Source organism: Ursus maritimus, unplaced genomic scaffold (assembly GCF_017311325.1).
Source record: "Ursus maritimus isolate PB19 unplaced genomic scaffold, ASM1731132v1 scaffold_1, whole genome shotgun sequence".
NCBI classification, from domain to species: Eukaryota; Metazoa; Chordata; class Mammalia; order Carnivora; family Ursidae; genus Ursus; species Ursus maritimus.
In genome coordinates, this window is record NW_024423343.1 from 95,652,676 (window position 1) to 95,668,064 (window position 15,389).

At 33.7% G+C, this 15,389-nt stretch overlaps 1 protein-coding gene across 2 annotated transcripts in view; it reads left to right on the forward strand.

Annotated features, from left to right (window-relative positions):
* Nucleotides 1–15,389, forward strand: part of DPP10 (dipeptidyl peptidase like 10) — a 618,096-nt gene that overhangs the window by 588,220 nt on the left and 14,487 nt on the right. For both annotated transcript variants that reach the window (XM_040645663.1, XM_040645668.1), the window contains 2 exons: nt 13,796–13,990; nt 14,854–14,908. In XM_040645663.1, the coding sequence (XP_040501597.1) occupies nt 13,796–13,990; nt 14,854–14,908 (250 nt within the window). The remainder of the gene's footprint in view (nt 1–13,795; nt 13,991–14,853; nt 14,909–15,389) is intronic.

Genomic DNA, 15,389 nt, shown 5'->3' on the forward strand with positions numbered 1-15,389 from the left:
TACAAATTATGGGAAAAAAATTAACGGAGAAAGATGATCTAGTAGGCATTATCTTCTTTGAAAGCTGTTTGATTTTTCATATATTATACAACTAAAAATAAAAGCTTAAATACTTTTTAAATTATCAATAGAAATATATAATATGTAATTTAGCACCTATAGTTATGCAATCAACATTCATCATGAATAATAAAAAACATAAATGATTAAAAAAAACATAGTCAAGCCTACAGAATTTACTTTGCTATTTTTTGGTTGGTAAAGGGAAAAATGAAAGTATTTCTATTTGTATATGCTAATCATAGCAAATATTAATTGATTTTATTCAAACTCCTTGGTTTTCAGAGGTAAACTCTCAGTTTTACAGAATATGACTTACTAAACCAAACAGGATTTTTCTTTTTTGACTTCATTTTTATAAAGTGGTCTAGTATTTTAAACTGCATAATCATTTCTAAAATAGTTGTGCTTGTAACACTATATGGGTGAGAATGGCTTAAGTGGTTTTTAATGTGTTTTTGTAGGTTGCTTATAATTTAAAGGAATATTTTTTTTTCTCGTAAGATTAAATTCTGTCTTTGGTGACAAGTGGACTCCCCACCGTAAAAAAGAAAGTATAACTGATTTTTTTTTTTTTTTTCTAAATGGGCAATTAGACAGTGAGAAATAATAAAGTGACTATTTAAATTAAGCTATGAGATGACTTAGTGATTTCGGTGTCACTACTGTTTTTGCTACGCTATGCAGTGTATCTAGTACCTGACAGACTTTCATGTTCAACTTACCTGACAGACTGTGAGTCCTTCCTTCACCTATACAGATGGATTTACATCCAGGAAATTCTGTGATGGATGCATCAGCTGGAGACAGGCTGCAGCAAATACCTGAGTAGATGGAAGGAAGATTGGCTTTGAAGAAAGTAGCCTCTGACAATTTGGAATCCCCTTTCTACTAAATCTTCATTATGGAACTTCAGAAGAAATGGTCCTGAGGACCTCTCTGTGGCCATATTTTCTGAAACCCCAACCTAATTTCGTGATCTTGAGAGTAAAAGTGAATCAATGGCAACAGAATATTTTACTGTAATAGAAAATCTGTGAATCATTACTACTACAGATAAATCTCAGGGACCTCCATTTACAGTGGTCTCTATGGGGTCATGACCCCCTTTTTCTTTCCTACTCTTCATTTTCCCTTTCAGATGCCTAATTGTCTTTCTCCAGTCTTTCTCTTTAACATCATAGGGAGCTCTTAAGAGCCCAGGAGTCTATATTCATCTTTATAACTATACTATATGCATCTATATCCATTTCAGCATTTATTACCTTGAATTGTTTTTGTTATTCTTATTTTTCTATTCCTATATATGTAATTTAGTATAACACATTCACATGTCGCTTTTATGTGCAAGAAGCTATGCCGTAGGTGGGGGGGAGATAAATAGATTGCAAGCATCTTGAAATCTATAATCATTTTTTAGATTTGCTAAGTGTGTCTCCATAATGCCTGGCACACATAGAGGAACCCTATGAAAACTTACTAATCTGTCATTCTTTTATGGTGCAAGACTATAGACTACATGGGAGAAAGCCTACAGTGACAGATGTTTATATGAACCTAAAATGCCTAGAACCTGATAGGAGACAATCTAGACAGATGTAGTGTTAATTAAAAATGAAAGGTTGTTTGTTTGCTGTATCCATGAAGAGAAGCAGTATGGAGCTGGGGGGTTTCGTTCAGTGCCAAGAAACCATTATCTCTTCCTATTTTCTACTCTTTCATGTTCAACATATCAACGCTACACTTAACAAAGGTCTAACTCTGGGTGGCGACTGTGAAACAAGTTAATTTCCAGAATGCAGCAAACTCTGGCATGCTTCTATGACTTTGTTTCTTCTTCCTGAATCCATCTTCCTTGAAATCCTAATAAATTTATGGTCACCCATCAAATCTTATGCTCCTGAAACTTACTTTCACCCCCATCTGTCCTTCTGTATCTTATTACAATTCCAAATCTGTGTTTCCTTCTGGGGCCACAGCTTTCTGTCCAAAGGCCCTCCATATTATCTTGAACCGTATCAGTCATATTGTCATTTTTCTAGTGATAATTTTTATGAGGATGTTTTTATAGGCTTATTAGGAAATTTCTGACTCCCACTAGATTTTTGACCAAGACCTCTGGAGGAAAATCTAGTCTAGAAGTGACTATTGAGAAAAATAATTTATAGAATGGCTTATGGAATATTTCAGCATCTTAAAATAGAAATGTTAAAATATTTACGTATTCCATATGTCTCATTGCAGTTAGCTTTTGCAGTAAGAGTTAAAATACATGTTCAGTGAATAAATGGGTGATATCCAGAAAGCAGATGAATAGGGTCACCATTAGTTTTGCCACTAAGACATTCTAACTGGAGATCATGATTCATTTTTATCTAGATACTTTCAGCATTCGTTCAATGCCATGCATATCAGAGTACTACAACTTGGTCATCTAAATGGAAGTGAGCTGTTCATCAGCTTTTTCTGTATGATTATTCTGTTAAGTAGCAGGATATAATTAATTGACACATACGTAGCGAGTGAAATTATCCAGCCACTCATGTCCAACAATCAAGATAACATTACTTTTTTTTCATAAATATACTTTCAACAAACAATATGGATATTGTTTAAAATTTTGAATAACATCATGCTCATAGGACTGCAGTGTCTTGCCTTCATCTCTGAACCAATGGGGTTGTCCAAGAGCCCACACTTCTTCTGAAGCCCTGTACAGGCAGACACCACATTTGGATGAGTCAATTCCAATCTGCCACCCTGCTCTCCACCTACACTTTCCTTTCTGTAGTTTGTTGCTCTTTGTTTAGTTGTTTTTCCACTCTGATGCTAGGGTGAACTTTGTGTGATTCATATCTGAAAATATGGCTCTTCTGATTTAATCTGACTCCACCTACCCCCTAATAGAGATCTACTAGTCTCCAGATACTGAAAAAACAAACAAAAAAAACCTGCTTTATTCAGGAAAATACTAGCTTCTCAATCATTCCTTTTTTTTTCCCCACAGCCTTCCAGTAAACCCCCCCCCCCTTTTTTTTAATCAACTGGAAAACTTCTCCTTAACACTGTAAGATGTATTTCTTCAAATTCTATGCACATCTCTGTTATATTATATAACCACACCAGATTACAGTATTTGCTTTGCTGTCTCTTCTGTTAACTGTAGACTCCTTGTTTATAAGAACTGCTTTTGTATTGATAATGTTCAGGAAATATTGACTGACTTACCGACTGACTGACTGACTGACTGACTGAATGAATGTCAAACAAATCAATCAACCCTGGGTTAATCATTGGGAATGAATTCAACCAAGATAGGGAATGAGGAAGATATAAATGATTTGAGGGTTTATAATGTGTTTAAATTCAGCATTTGAATGAATCAGTTTCCCTGCCCTGTGGTTTCCCACCCAGAAAAATGTGAGGTCCATTTCTCATTTCTCTAATAATCTTTCTGGATAATGCCCAATAATGATTGATTGTCATGTTATCTTTTCAATGTTTCTCTTTAACATTTGCTTATTGAGCATCGTAAAATAATAAGATGATTTACTGGATAAGGGACATCATTTTAAGGATGTGCAGATGCTGCCTTTAAACCTTACAGAAACCATGCAAGATAAATATCATTGTCTTCATTTAACACAAGGAAACTGTGACTAAAATATGCCATGTATATTATCTCAAAAATTATAAGCAGGACAAAATTAGGATTGGAACTTAGAAGTTTTAATTTATTTCTTTTTTGGATCAAAAAGCTGCTCCTTTTATTACTCAATTCTGTCTTGTTGCATAGCCCATTGCAAAATTATTATTGGAAAATTATAAAAATGCTGACCTGAATCAAGACTTCACTACAACCAAATTCTTAGATATTTGTTTTTCTTCCCACTTAAATTTATAGTAATCTCTAGAATGTAACCTTTTCTACCTGAACCAAATTAATGCATTGGTATAAAATAATTATTATAGGAATCATGATTAAGTTCCTAGATATTCCACATGAATTCTCACCCAGACTATTTCATAAAATTCCAAATTCTAATTAAATGTTCACTTTCTGAAAAGTCTTTACGCCCATCATTTACTCTGTGGATTCATATACTTTTGAATGGAAGAGATTGTCACAGAAGTTTTTGTTTCCCAAGAGTAAAGACACATATATTCTAAAACTTTGCTAGCATTATTTGATCTTCCACATGTTCATGCCAAATAGGTATCTATTTCACTCTCAGTTTCTTACAAAACTAGCACATATATTGAATGTATATGGACAAGAGAGATAGCTAGTACCTGCCTCAAAGAGTGATTACTACTGCTTTCCATGTAATATGGGTCAAGACTTAAATTTTAATTTTCTGATTTTTCTCATTTTTTTTAATCCTCCACATTTAAGTAGATGAAAAATTCACCCACACTGATGCAGATGAAATGATTAAGAAAAGACAGTGGCATTTAACCTAGGTAATGGAAGGGGAGAGGTGATCATTGTGTTTCATATTTTTCTTGAACAAACTGGACCTTGTTCTTTCACAGTCTAGAGATAATGCATCGTAAATGTCAGTATTAACTTCTTAGTACTATTTAAAAGTGTACACACTCAAAGGCTGATGTCTTGAGAAGGTGCCACAGGAAAAAAACTCTGAATTTACAGAAAATGTGTATATAATGCAGAAGTTATCATATTCTCTTTGATGATTCTTTTAAATTGACAGATCTACAGAGGGAGAGAAATATATAAAATCACTTCTATGACTTTCATATATATACCATTTTAGCTCTCTTTCTTTCCTAATTCAGATATTAATGATTTCATATGAATGATGTTGTTTAAAACCTACAAGTGTGTTTTGTATTTAAAAGTATGCTACTAAACGCTTTTCGTAAGAAATACTTGCTAATTTACTCTGTTTTTAAAGTTTCAGTGGTCATATATCGGGTCATAAATGTAAGGATATACCTATATTTAATCACTTTTTTCCTGGTTTTAGGATTTTTTTCTAAAATCCATGATAAAATATTAAATATGTTAGTAATTAAACATGTCTCTGAAAATCTAAACTAGAGATGCAGAGATACTGTGCTTTCTCCCTTGGTAATCCAACAAAACCCCAAGTTAGAGTACATCAATGCCATATTATTTGAGGATTCTCTTTTCTTCCTATTTGCTTTAAATATTAAACACTGTACTATACCTCATATAAGGCTATGTAGCATATAGGCAAAGCAGAGTTAAGGGTTGTTAATAACAATGAGAAGCTCTGCCAGAAGCAAAGGTCTTTCTCTCATAACATCACATGTGTATTCATGAGAAACAAGTATTATACAAAATCACACACTAAAATTTACAGGGCATCAGGAGAAATGAGACAGGTGAAGAAATTCAAAACTATTAAACTTTTTGGACAAAACCATATTTAAATGGTAATATGCCTATTAAAATATTTGTAGGGTTAAATCATAAATAACATTTTTACCTAAAATTACTGTTTTTTTTTTTTCCAGCATGGAAGTGGGTATTTGCACTTCCTCTTTCAGGGCATTCTCTTCTAGCTATTTTTATATTATTTTTATCAAAATTATAAACCCACTCTACATGCACCCTTCTTCATTCACTGCTCATTCTAGTCCATGTCTTTGCAGCCTCTATAAATGAAACCCTCAGTTCACACAGAAGGACCCAGTAATTTTGAGAGCTACTGTGCCATTCATAACTTGCCCTAAATCAAGGTGCTTCTACTGATTTTCAATTTTTTTTTCTTGAGGTCTTAATATATTGCTAGAGTTTTCCCTTACATTGTAAAAAAGTGTGTCCCTGACTACCTCCAAATATTACTGTCTTTGGAAAAGCTGTGCAAAAACCACAGTGACATCTATGGCATCATCTTTTTAATCCATCACATGAAATATACCAAATGAACACATGTTAAACAGAACTTACTGTATCTTTAAGAATTAAAAGTATAAAAAGTTATATAAATATGTACATATAAATCTTAATATATGTGTATATTCATGGAAATATCATCTATATATCATGCAGTTTACAAGACAACACTTATACATTATTTTAGGTTTTTTTCTCATAGTCCAATGAGTACAATAGGGCAGACATTGTAATCAGAAGCGGTTGGTAGAGTGTCACTTGTCAGACATCTACCAAGAGGTGAAAGCTTAGCCAAAAGGTACATTTCTGGACTTTTACTACTTTTATCCCTAAAAGCATTCAAAAGATATGGTATAAGTTCAGGAAAAGGCCCAGAGTTAGAACTTAGTTTAAAAAAAAAAAAAAAGACTTTCAAAATCTTAATTTCTTTATTCCAGATAAGAATTCTAAATTCTTTTTAAGAATGTAATTATTTATATGTCAAAGATAGTAAATTAATATTTTGCTAAGGTCTACTTTAATAATTGTGTTCTTTCAAAGATCTGGGATATTCACCTGTGATTTACAGTTGCTTTACCTGTGTCTCGGTTTACTAAACTGTAAAATGGTTCTTCTACTAATTGTCCATAGTTAGCACTATAGTTATTATTATTTCTATTTAATTGATGCATAAAGCTAAGATAAGTATCACCATATTTTTCAGTTGATAAACTGACTTCTAGGATCCAGATTCTATAGTTAGAAGAAAAAAAAGTATCATATAACCACCAAGAATTACTGAAGGTGAATGATGCCCTACTGAGGATAACATGCAGATTCAAAGTTTGTATGTAATTATCATCCATTCCTATATTAGGAATCCACTGTAATCCCTGATACAAAGCCCATGTATTGCTTGCCTCAATGTTAACATTCGCAAGAGTCCCATGCTGAATCGTATTCTCCATTAGAAAATGAAGAAATAGGACACTGTTAAGGAGATTGTCAACTGCTTCTCTTTTTAAGATACACCTGCTTTGTTCTATTTTCATCTGGGAAATTCCTATGTTTGTTAACCCAACATGTAGACTATTTTGTATTATAATATCTAAAGCAGACCTGCTGTATAGGAGATTTATGTAACAGTTACATACACATCAAGAATAAGGCCAATTCTCCTGTTCTTGATATGTGTATGCAATGTGCCAATAAACTTTCTTTTGACTGTGACCCTCTCTAAAGAGATCCAAAGAAGTGGATCAAATGCTGGTCTACCTCAGTGATGATATAGTCATTCCCAGCAACTGAAAGTAAATATCACCAAACTCCCTTCTCTATCTCCTCAGCCACTCTGTTAGAAATTATCCCAAATGGAAACTGGCCAATGGATAAGAATTAATGTAGTAAGACTCTGACAGCAGAGATGATTAGGAGATTGGAACTTGCCCCCATTTTATTGCACAATTTCTGTGAGATATCCCTGAGGCCCTTTTCTGTTGGTTCTCTTCCAATATTTTCATGGGCTAAGATATTTATCCTGAGGTTAATTTTGTGTGGATAATACTAACAGTCCATTTTTGAGTTTTATAGCTGGCTCATTAATATCCATGCTGTTCAGTGTCTCAACCTGCGTTCTGATAAGCTTTTCATTTTTTGGCTTCCTACAACAATAGAAATAACTTGATTTAATGAACTGGATTCTGCTTTTTCTTCATTGCTCTAATGATTAATTGTTATGCAGTTTTTGTATCATACTAAGGATGCATTCTCTGGCTTTTGATCAAGAGAAATCCAAGAACAAAATCTGACTGAATTCCTTTCAAAACAAGGAAAAATACCTTTAGTAGACAGAAACTGACCCTGATATGAGGAAGCCTATTCTATTAAAAAACAGGAGGAAAGGGGGGAGATTGAGTAGAGAAGTAGGGGAAGGATAAAAAAGATCCCATTTTACTAAAGAAAAATAGCCTCCCAAATCAGAGATCCAAATGCTGATCAAGAAAACGCATTAAATTACTTGTTTCAATAGTTTTTTGAATATAAAGAAAACCTACTGGAAAAAAAATGACTTAAAAGACCTGATTTCAATGTCACAAGTTTTACAATCCAGAAAAATATACCAGGGTAAGATTCTCTTGTTTTTTTTTTTTTTTTTTTTTTTGGTGCCAGAAGAATTATCTGTTTGTGGAAGCAGGAGAAGAGAGAATTTACACATACTGGGACACACATATTATATGCAGACACACAAATACACATGACTATGTGTGGAAAGAAATCAGGTACACACACACAAAAAAAATGTCTACATATACACATCCTTTTATTCTGAAATAACTGAAAGACCCACCCACTGTGAAAAGTAGAACATTTTTAATGCAACTGATTTTCCCTTAAAGAAAAAAAAAAAAAAACTTGACTGTTGTTATACTAAGGGTCAGAAATTATCTAAATTGTCTAAAGCCACTGGACCTGGGCTCAACTCAGTCTGGTCCTATCATCATACCACCTGTACCCTTTTCAGGAGTGGCACCCCACATTCCTATAATCCCTAATCCCAGTGGATTAATGCAATTTTTCTAAAAGGTTTAACATTGAACAGTACCTAAGAATGCAAGTATATGAACACAAGTATTGAAGAGTAATAGAATTTGGTAGATAAACCTAAATTTGTATGTATTATCAGGTAGGCCTTATCATAACCACCACCAGAAACGCAGGCTTTGCCAGTGTAAGAAAGGGTCTAGGGAGAAGCTTAATTAATCCTGACCATATTAAACACTTCCCTGTAACTCAGAAAAAAAAAAAAAAAAAAGATAATCAACCAAAAATTATACTGTAAACAAAGCATGGATCAGAAAGTTGCAGATATTAGTTATATTCCTAATGGAAGAAGATTGGATGTGGACAAGAAACAGTTCTCTGACAGGAAAAAAAAAATGTTCTTTCTCATATGTTACAGTAAATAAATATATGAGAAAAGTCACTGTTATTCTGCATGTAGAACAATCCATCCATGAGAAGAAATCTAAGGATCTTAAAATGAGAAATGGAAGAAATTAGCCAAGAAGCCCTTAGCCAATGTATGTATCTCTATGCATGTATTGCTTCAAAGAGGTCAAACTTCACATGTTACAACTAAACGATAACTATAAATTTCTATTAAGTACATTTCAGATTTAGGCAAGACAAATACTGTTTAAGGCAAATGTCCTATGTCAAATTCACCTTCTATTGTGGCCCCTCCTTCCATGCCCCAATGGACAGATATGCAGCCGTTAGTATAGCAGTTTTCAAACTCTACCATGTAGGAGAAGAAATTCTGCCATGCAGATTAGTCAAGGAAAGTGTACTCATTCGAAAATATTTTCCTTCCATCTATTGTAACCAAGTTTTACTGGTTAGGAAAAGACTTCTCAAAATGTACTGCATGTGATCTTAACCATTTACTACATACTATTTTGTAACAAAAAAGCAATAAATAAAAATAAAAACAGAATATAATTACTCAGGGTAACTCTGCATACCCTAACAAAGTCAGGACAAAATGTAGGTCTTCATCTCTCTTTACATGAATTTAAATAGCAGTTTCGGAACCTGACCAAACATGTAGTCTGAACAATCTGGTTGGTCTTCACTTGAATTCAGTTTTGAAATACACGGTGTTAAGTCATAAAGATTGTTTTGTCATTTTAAAGGACTATGGCATATTGTGTTTACTCATCTTTCTTTTTATATATTATATGCTCATACCCTGAACTCTGCCTTCCAAGACCTTACCTTCTAAGAAAGCTTTAGTATCAATTTGATTTTGCTGCCTGTGTTAGGAAATACACATTTCATGTTGCTACTATCTTTCCATTGCTTAGAACAGGTTAGATTGTTCTTTTACCACAACCCTCAACAAAATCGTATGTCCCGACTCCCAACCTTGAAACATCCTCCTTTCTATGGGCCCCCAGAGATTTCTGAAACAGAGAGAGTCAAATAAAATAGCATAGTAAAAAAGATGAAGACGACTGTACACCTGAGACTAATATAACACTGTATGGTAACTATGCTGGTATTAAAATTAAAAAAATAATAATAAACACTTAGAGCTTTAAAAAAAAAGGTGAAGATGACACTCAGAAAGACAAAGAGGAACCAAATAAATTGAAGCTCACCAATTCTGCATAACCAATTCACGTTCTTTCATAACTCATCTTGAAATAGATAGGCCTGTACCATGCACCAAAAAAGGAAGAACAACAACCTCAACTAGATGGAGAAATGTGTTAAAGTCATTAACTGGTAATGTATTGCTATTATTGTGTGTTCTAACATTGAAAACTTGTAAAGACAAGGTTGAAAGTTAAAAATGGCCATTTAGAGAACATACCAAAGAAGTGGAATTGTATTTTTCCTCTGGGTATTGGAAGCCTGAGTAAGGGATTGAAGGTTTTTGTTTATAAAAATCTACAACCATTTATTAATCATTAAGTTTGAAAAACGTGCTTTATTTAAAACTGTATTTAAAAAATAATGTATTTGCCTGCCATAAAATGTCTGACTTATTAACATTTTGTCTACCCTTAATTTAGCTTTGAACTCATTATTAAGTAGCTGTGAACAATGCAATAGTTCTTAAGTAAATTGGAGAATTATTATTTTCCATATCAACAAAACATTTTACAGTGTTACCTCAGAGCTGCTGCCAGTGTGTAAATGTGGAAAATTCTGCTTTAATAATGGACAGCACTCTGATCATCACTCCAAAGAATCTGTGGATTATACTTTTATATTTTCTTATAAGTCTTTAGGTATCACTGGTCCATCTGACATAATATCTCATATGACACCACACAACACCTTTATCTATAGACATTGCCCAGTTTAATTTCTGCACAATTTGCCCAAAGCTTTTATACAGTTCTCCATTTCTAACTGCAAGGAAATATGCTCAAAAAAGCAACAGTGGCTGCAAACAAAAGAATAATAACAGTTTCTGTTGTTTCATGAATAATTGTCTTAAACTGCTTTCTGTATTACACCAAGTATTTTCAAATACATTATGTCATTTAATGCATACAAAACTCTTTGAGGAAAACAAAGAGTATCTTGCCATTATTAAAGATAAGGAAACTGAGTCTTGGAATTTTAGTGTCTTGCCTATCTATACTCAGAGTAAAGTTGGGACCCATATAGTCATATTTTTACTCAGCTTAAAAACTGAAGTTAATCACTATACCTTATTCTCTATGAATCATGGCTTGCTTTCTAATATTTGCAATAAATCCCCAAGCTTCAAAATATAGTGTCTTTATATAAAGTAAAGGCTTTTTAAGGTCCTTCCATTTTAAACCTCACATGAGTCTACTTCCCCTGAAAAGATCTAGTTCAACAGCATTTTCTGTGTTCGCACATAATGTGCCAGGCATAATGATTCATGCTATTTCTCAAATGATAGACAAGTTATATCAGTATCACCTGGGAATCTGGAAAAAATAGCAACTCCACACTTCGTTCTGAACTAGGCAATTAGAATTCTAGGCACAAGCACATGGATATGTGTAGTAACAATTCCCAATAATCTGAGGAAGAGGTAATGTTGCAAAAACTAAAAAATTAAAATTAAAAATAAAATTACAAGAAGAGCTAAAGATTGCAGACACCATGGAAGGACAAAACAGATTTAGATGTGGATTACGGGATCATCATTACTTGTGTGATTTAGAGGGAAAGGGGGGGGAGATCATGATTAACTCACTCTCATGGCACAGTTTATTTATAGGCCAGGAATAATAATACATGTAATAAGCCATGCAAAAGACACCTTCCTCCTCAGAAAGGTTAAATAAATTTTGGTAGTGTATAGTAAATAAAATAATATACACAAAAGACATTTGTATTAGTTTACCAGAAGTGGGCATACGAAACAATAGAAATGTTATTTTCTCACAGTTCTGGAGAAAAGAAGTCTAAGATTAAGGTGTCAGCAGGTTATATTTCTTCTGAAACCTCCCTCCTTGGCTTGCAGTTGGTTTCCCTCCTGCTGCCTCTTCACAGGTTTTTTCTTCTACATGATTCATGTCCCTAAGGTCTCTGTTGTGTCCCAATTTTCTCTTATAAGGACACCAATCAGATGGATTAGGGTTAACCCTAAAGTCCTCATTTCAACTGACTCACCACTGGGATGGCACTGTCTCCAAATACAGCTACATTCTGAGGCAGCAGGCGTTAGAGATTCAGCATATGGATTTTGAGAGACAAAATTTAGCTGATAACAGCATCCAGTAAATTTTAGTTGTCCATTATTTTGTCCCATTCCTACCTCCTTCTCTACCTGAACTCACTGGTCTCACACAGCCCTTGTACTGGTTCAGTTCTATTTGTGGCCCAGAAGTTATTTTCTTCAGCAAATTTGATAACCTAAAAACTTGTTGATGAGGATTAGTTTGGATATCTGTATGTACTGGTGCTTCTAAGCAACACGTTTGCATAATGCAGTCAAGAAAGTTTGGTGTCTTGACAGGAGACTGAATAGGGTGAAGATTTCTGTTATGCAGCTCAAAGAAAATTGGAGATGTTCTCAGAAAATTGCATGTTTGATGCTCTTTAAATTTATCACAGGGACAAATGCATGTTTGAACTCTAGGTTTGGATCTAGAAAATCTGTATTTTATGAGAAGCTGCTTTTTTACCTTCTCTATATTCTAGAAAATAAGATACCATTGTACCATTGTAATCTGACTTTTTAAAATTGTATTACCTTATCCCTCCAGAGACAATGTTCCCGCTTTATAACCTGTATGTCTTTCTTTACTTCTAGCATTCAAATTTTTCAAACATATGTGTCTCTCTTTCCTTGTTGTTAACTTTAGTTATGAAAAAAATTTTTTCCTCAATGTATCCTTAAATTTTCTTTAGTGAGAATTCCACCACCAAAAAAAATAAATAAATAAATTAAAAAAAAAATAAATCAGGGAATGTTAATGCGGTATTTCTTTTTGAGTCAGAAATTCTTTAGGATTGTCCATTTCTTGTGTTAAGACACAAAATTCAATTGAGTATTTTAAAGATCTAATTGACTTCATCCAATGATTCATGATTTGGTCAGCATCCCATCTAGCAAACAGAAGCTCCAAGGACCTGTACAAAGTGGAAGGATTTTATAGGCAGGAATGGGGTAGGACAGAAGGATTTCAGGAAAAGGAAATAAAAGACTGTTTCAGCCCAGGTCACCTTCCCTTAAGGGAAAGATGGCTGTGGGAAGGGTCTTAACATGTAATTACCTCACTAGTATAGATCACGAAATTCCAATGTGATTGGTTTAAAATTCCAATCCTGGGAGAGGATAAAATGCAATTAAGTTAGGTATTAAGTTTTGGTGGAATTTAGTAAAAGTGAATTCATTTTGGGTCTGTTGTTCTTATAATGCTTGTTAAACTGTTTAGTCTCCATAACTGGTTCTAATCTCTATCAGATCCTTTAGCCCTTGTATACCATCTGCAAGACATTTCTAAAACACACTGTCTGGAAGAAATTCAATAAAGTAGGGCCTGTATGTCAACTTGATCATTGCTCTTTAGAAATGCCTATGGAATGTGACGTTTTTTCCTTCATTTCTCTCATCTGAAAAATAAGTTAAAATAATCTCTTAGAACAGTTTTAAATCTTGTTTCATATTTTCAGTTCATCAGAGAACTTTTCATTTGAAATTTTACAAAGGAAAAGGGCATTATACTTTCAGGTTTATTATCAAGAATTAACAGAAATTTTAATAGCCCACATGGGTCTTTTCCAAAATTTTTAAATAGTAAGTGTGAAAGCTAAAATTTCTACCACATTGTCAATTGCTCTTGTTTTGGTCCAATGTGTTGGTATTTACAGGGATGAAGAACCAGGAGGCCAGCTGGTTACAGATAAGTTCCATATTGACTGGGATTCAGTACTTGTTGACACAGATAATGTCATCACAGCACGATTTGATGGCAGAGGAAGTGGATTCCAGGGCCTGAAAATTTTGCAGGAGATTCATCGAAGGTTAGGTTCAGTGGAAGTAAAGGACCAAATAGCAGCTGTTAAGTAAGTGGGTGCATATTTTCCTACTGTTTTTCTTATAATGACAGAAGCTAAGTATAGATACATTAATACTACTAATACTGATTCGGAGATTTATACTTCAGTGAATGGACAGTTTTCTAACTTAGTCATAGAGACTATTGCATTTTTTAAGTACTTTTCACTCTTAGCACCAAATAAAATGATTTTCATACTTCCCATTCTGGAATTAAAATGTACTTTGGGTTTATAAAAATGGGAGAGACCTTAGGGCGCCTGGTGTTTCAGTTAGTTAAATGTCCAACTCTAGATTCCAGCTTAGGTCATGATCTCAGGGCTGTGAGACTAAGCCCAGCATTGGCTTCTGTGCTGGGCATGGAGCCGCCTGCTTAAGATTCTCTCTCTCCATCTCCCCCTTCCCTCTATTAAAAAAAAAAAAATGGAAGAGACCTTAATTAAACCACTCTATTATTTATTTACAATAATCTACAATGCCTGTTATTTTCCAGTTAACTACAATTCTTGAACTTTCAGATACCATTCCCACACTGGCATGAGTGACCAAGAAATCTAGTAGGTTCTTTAAAACAGTACACAGAAATTGGCTAGGATATTATAAAAATGTAGATCAGCAGGTCTGGAATGGGGCCCCAAATTCTGCATTTGTATCAGCCTGCCAAGTGATGTGCAAACAACTGGATCATCACTTTGAGTAGAAAGATTTTGGAATCTATGATCCTTCAACATGAACAGAGCTCCAGCCCCTAAAGTATTCCTAGTTTGAGTTCTGGGTTTTGTGTGTATGTGTGCATGTGTGTGGATGCCCAGAATGAATTCCCATGTGCACTGACTCAAGAAAATATAACTGTATTTTTTTCTTATTGCAGATTTTTACTGAAACAGCCATACATCGACTCCAAAAGATTAAGCATTTTTGGAAAGGTAAATAGAAATCTTGTGTATATGTATTTTTTATATGTATGTAAAGTATTTATACATATGTGTGTATTATATGTGTTTTTACATATATAATTTCTTCGTTTTACTATAATCTCTACTATTCTTTAAAATGTAATATTATAATTAATACTATATACATTCAGTCATTTATTAATCCAGCAACTATTTATTATCTACTTGGTGCTGGTATTAGAAGTAGAACAACAACCGAACAACAACAAAAAATCTGTTTTCATAAAGCTTATCTTCTAGAAAGGAGAAATAGATAAACATGTAAATGAAAAACATAGCTTAATCTAACAATAGATCTTATAAGGAAAACAAAAAGTAAGTGGACAAAAGTTAACTCTAGGAAGGGGCCAATGTTATTAGATTAACTGGTCAACTAAGGTCCCTTGGATTAAGTGATATTTAGGCTGATACCTAAATAACAAAAAGCTAGTCCTATAAACCTCTTGAAGCA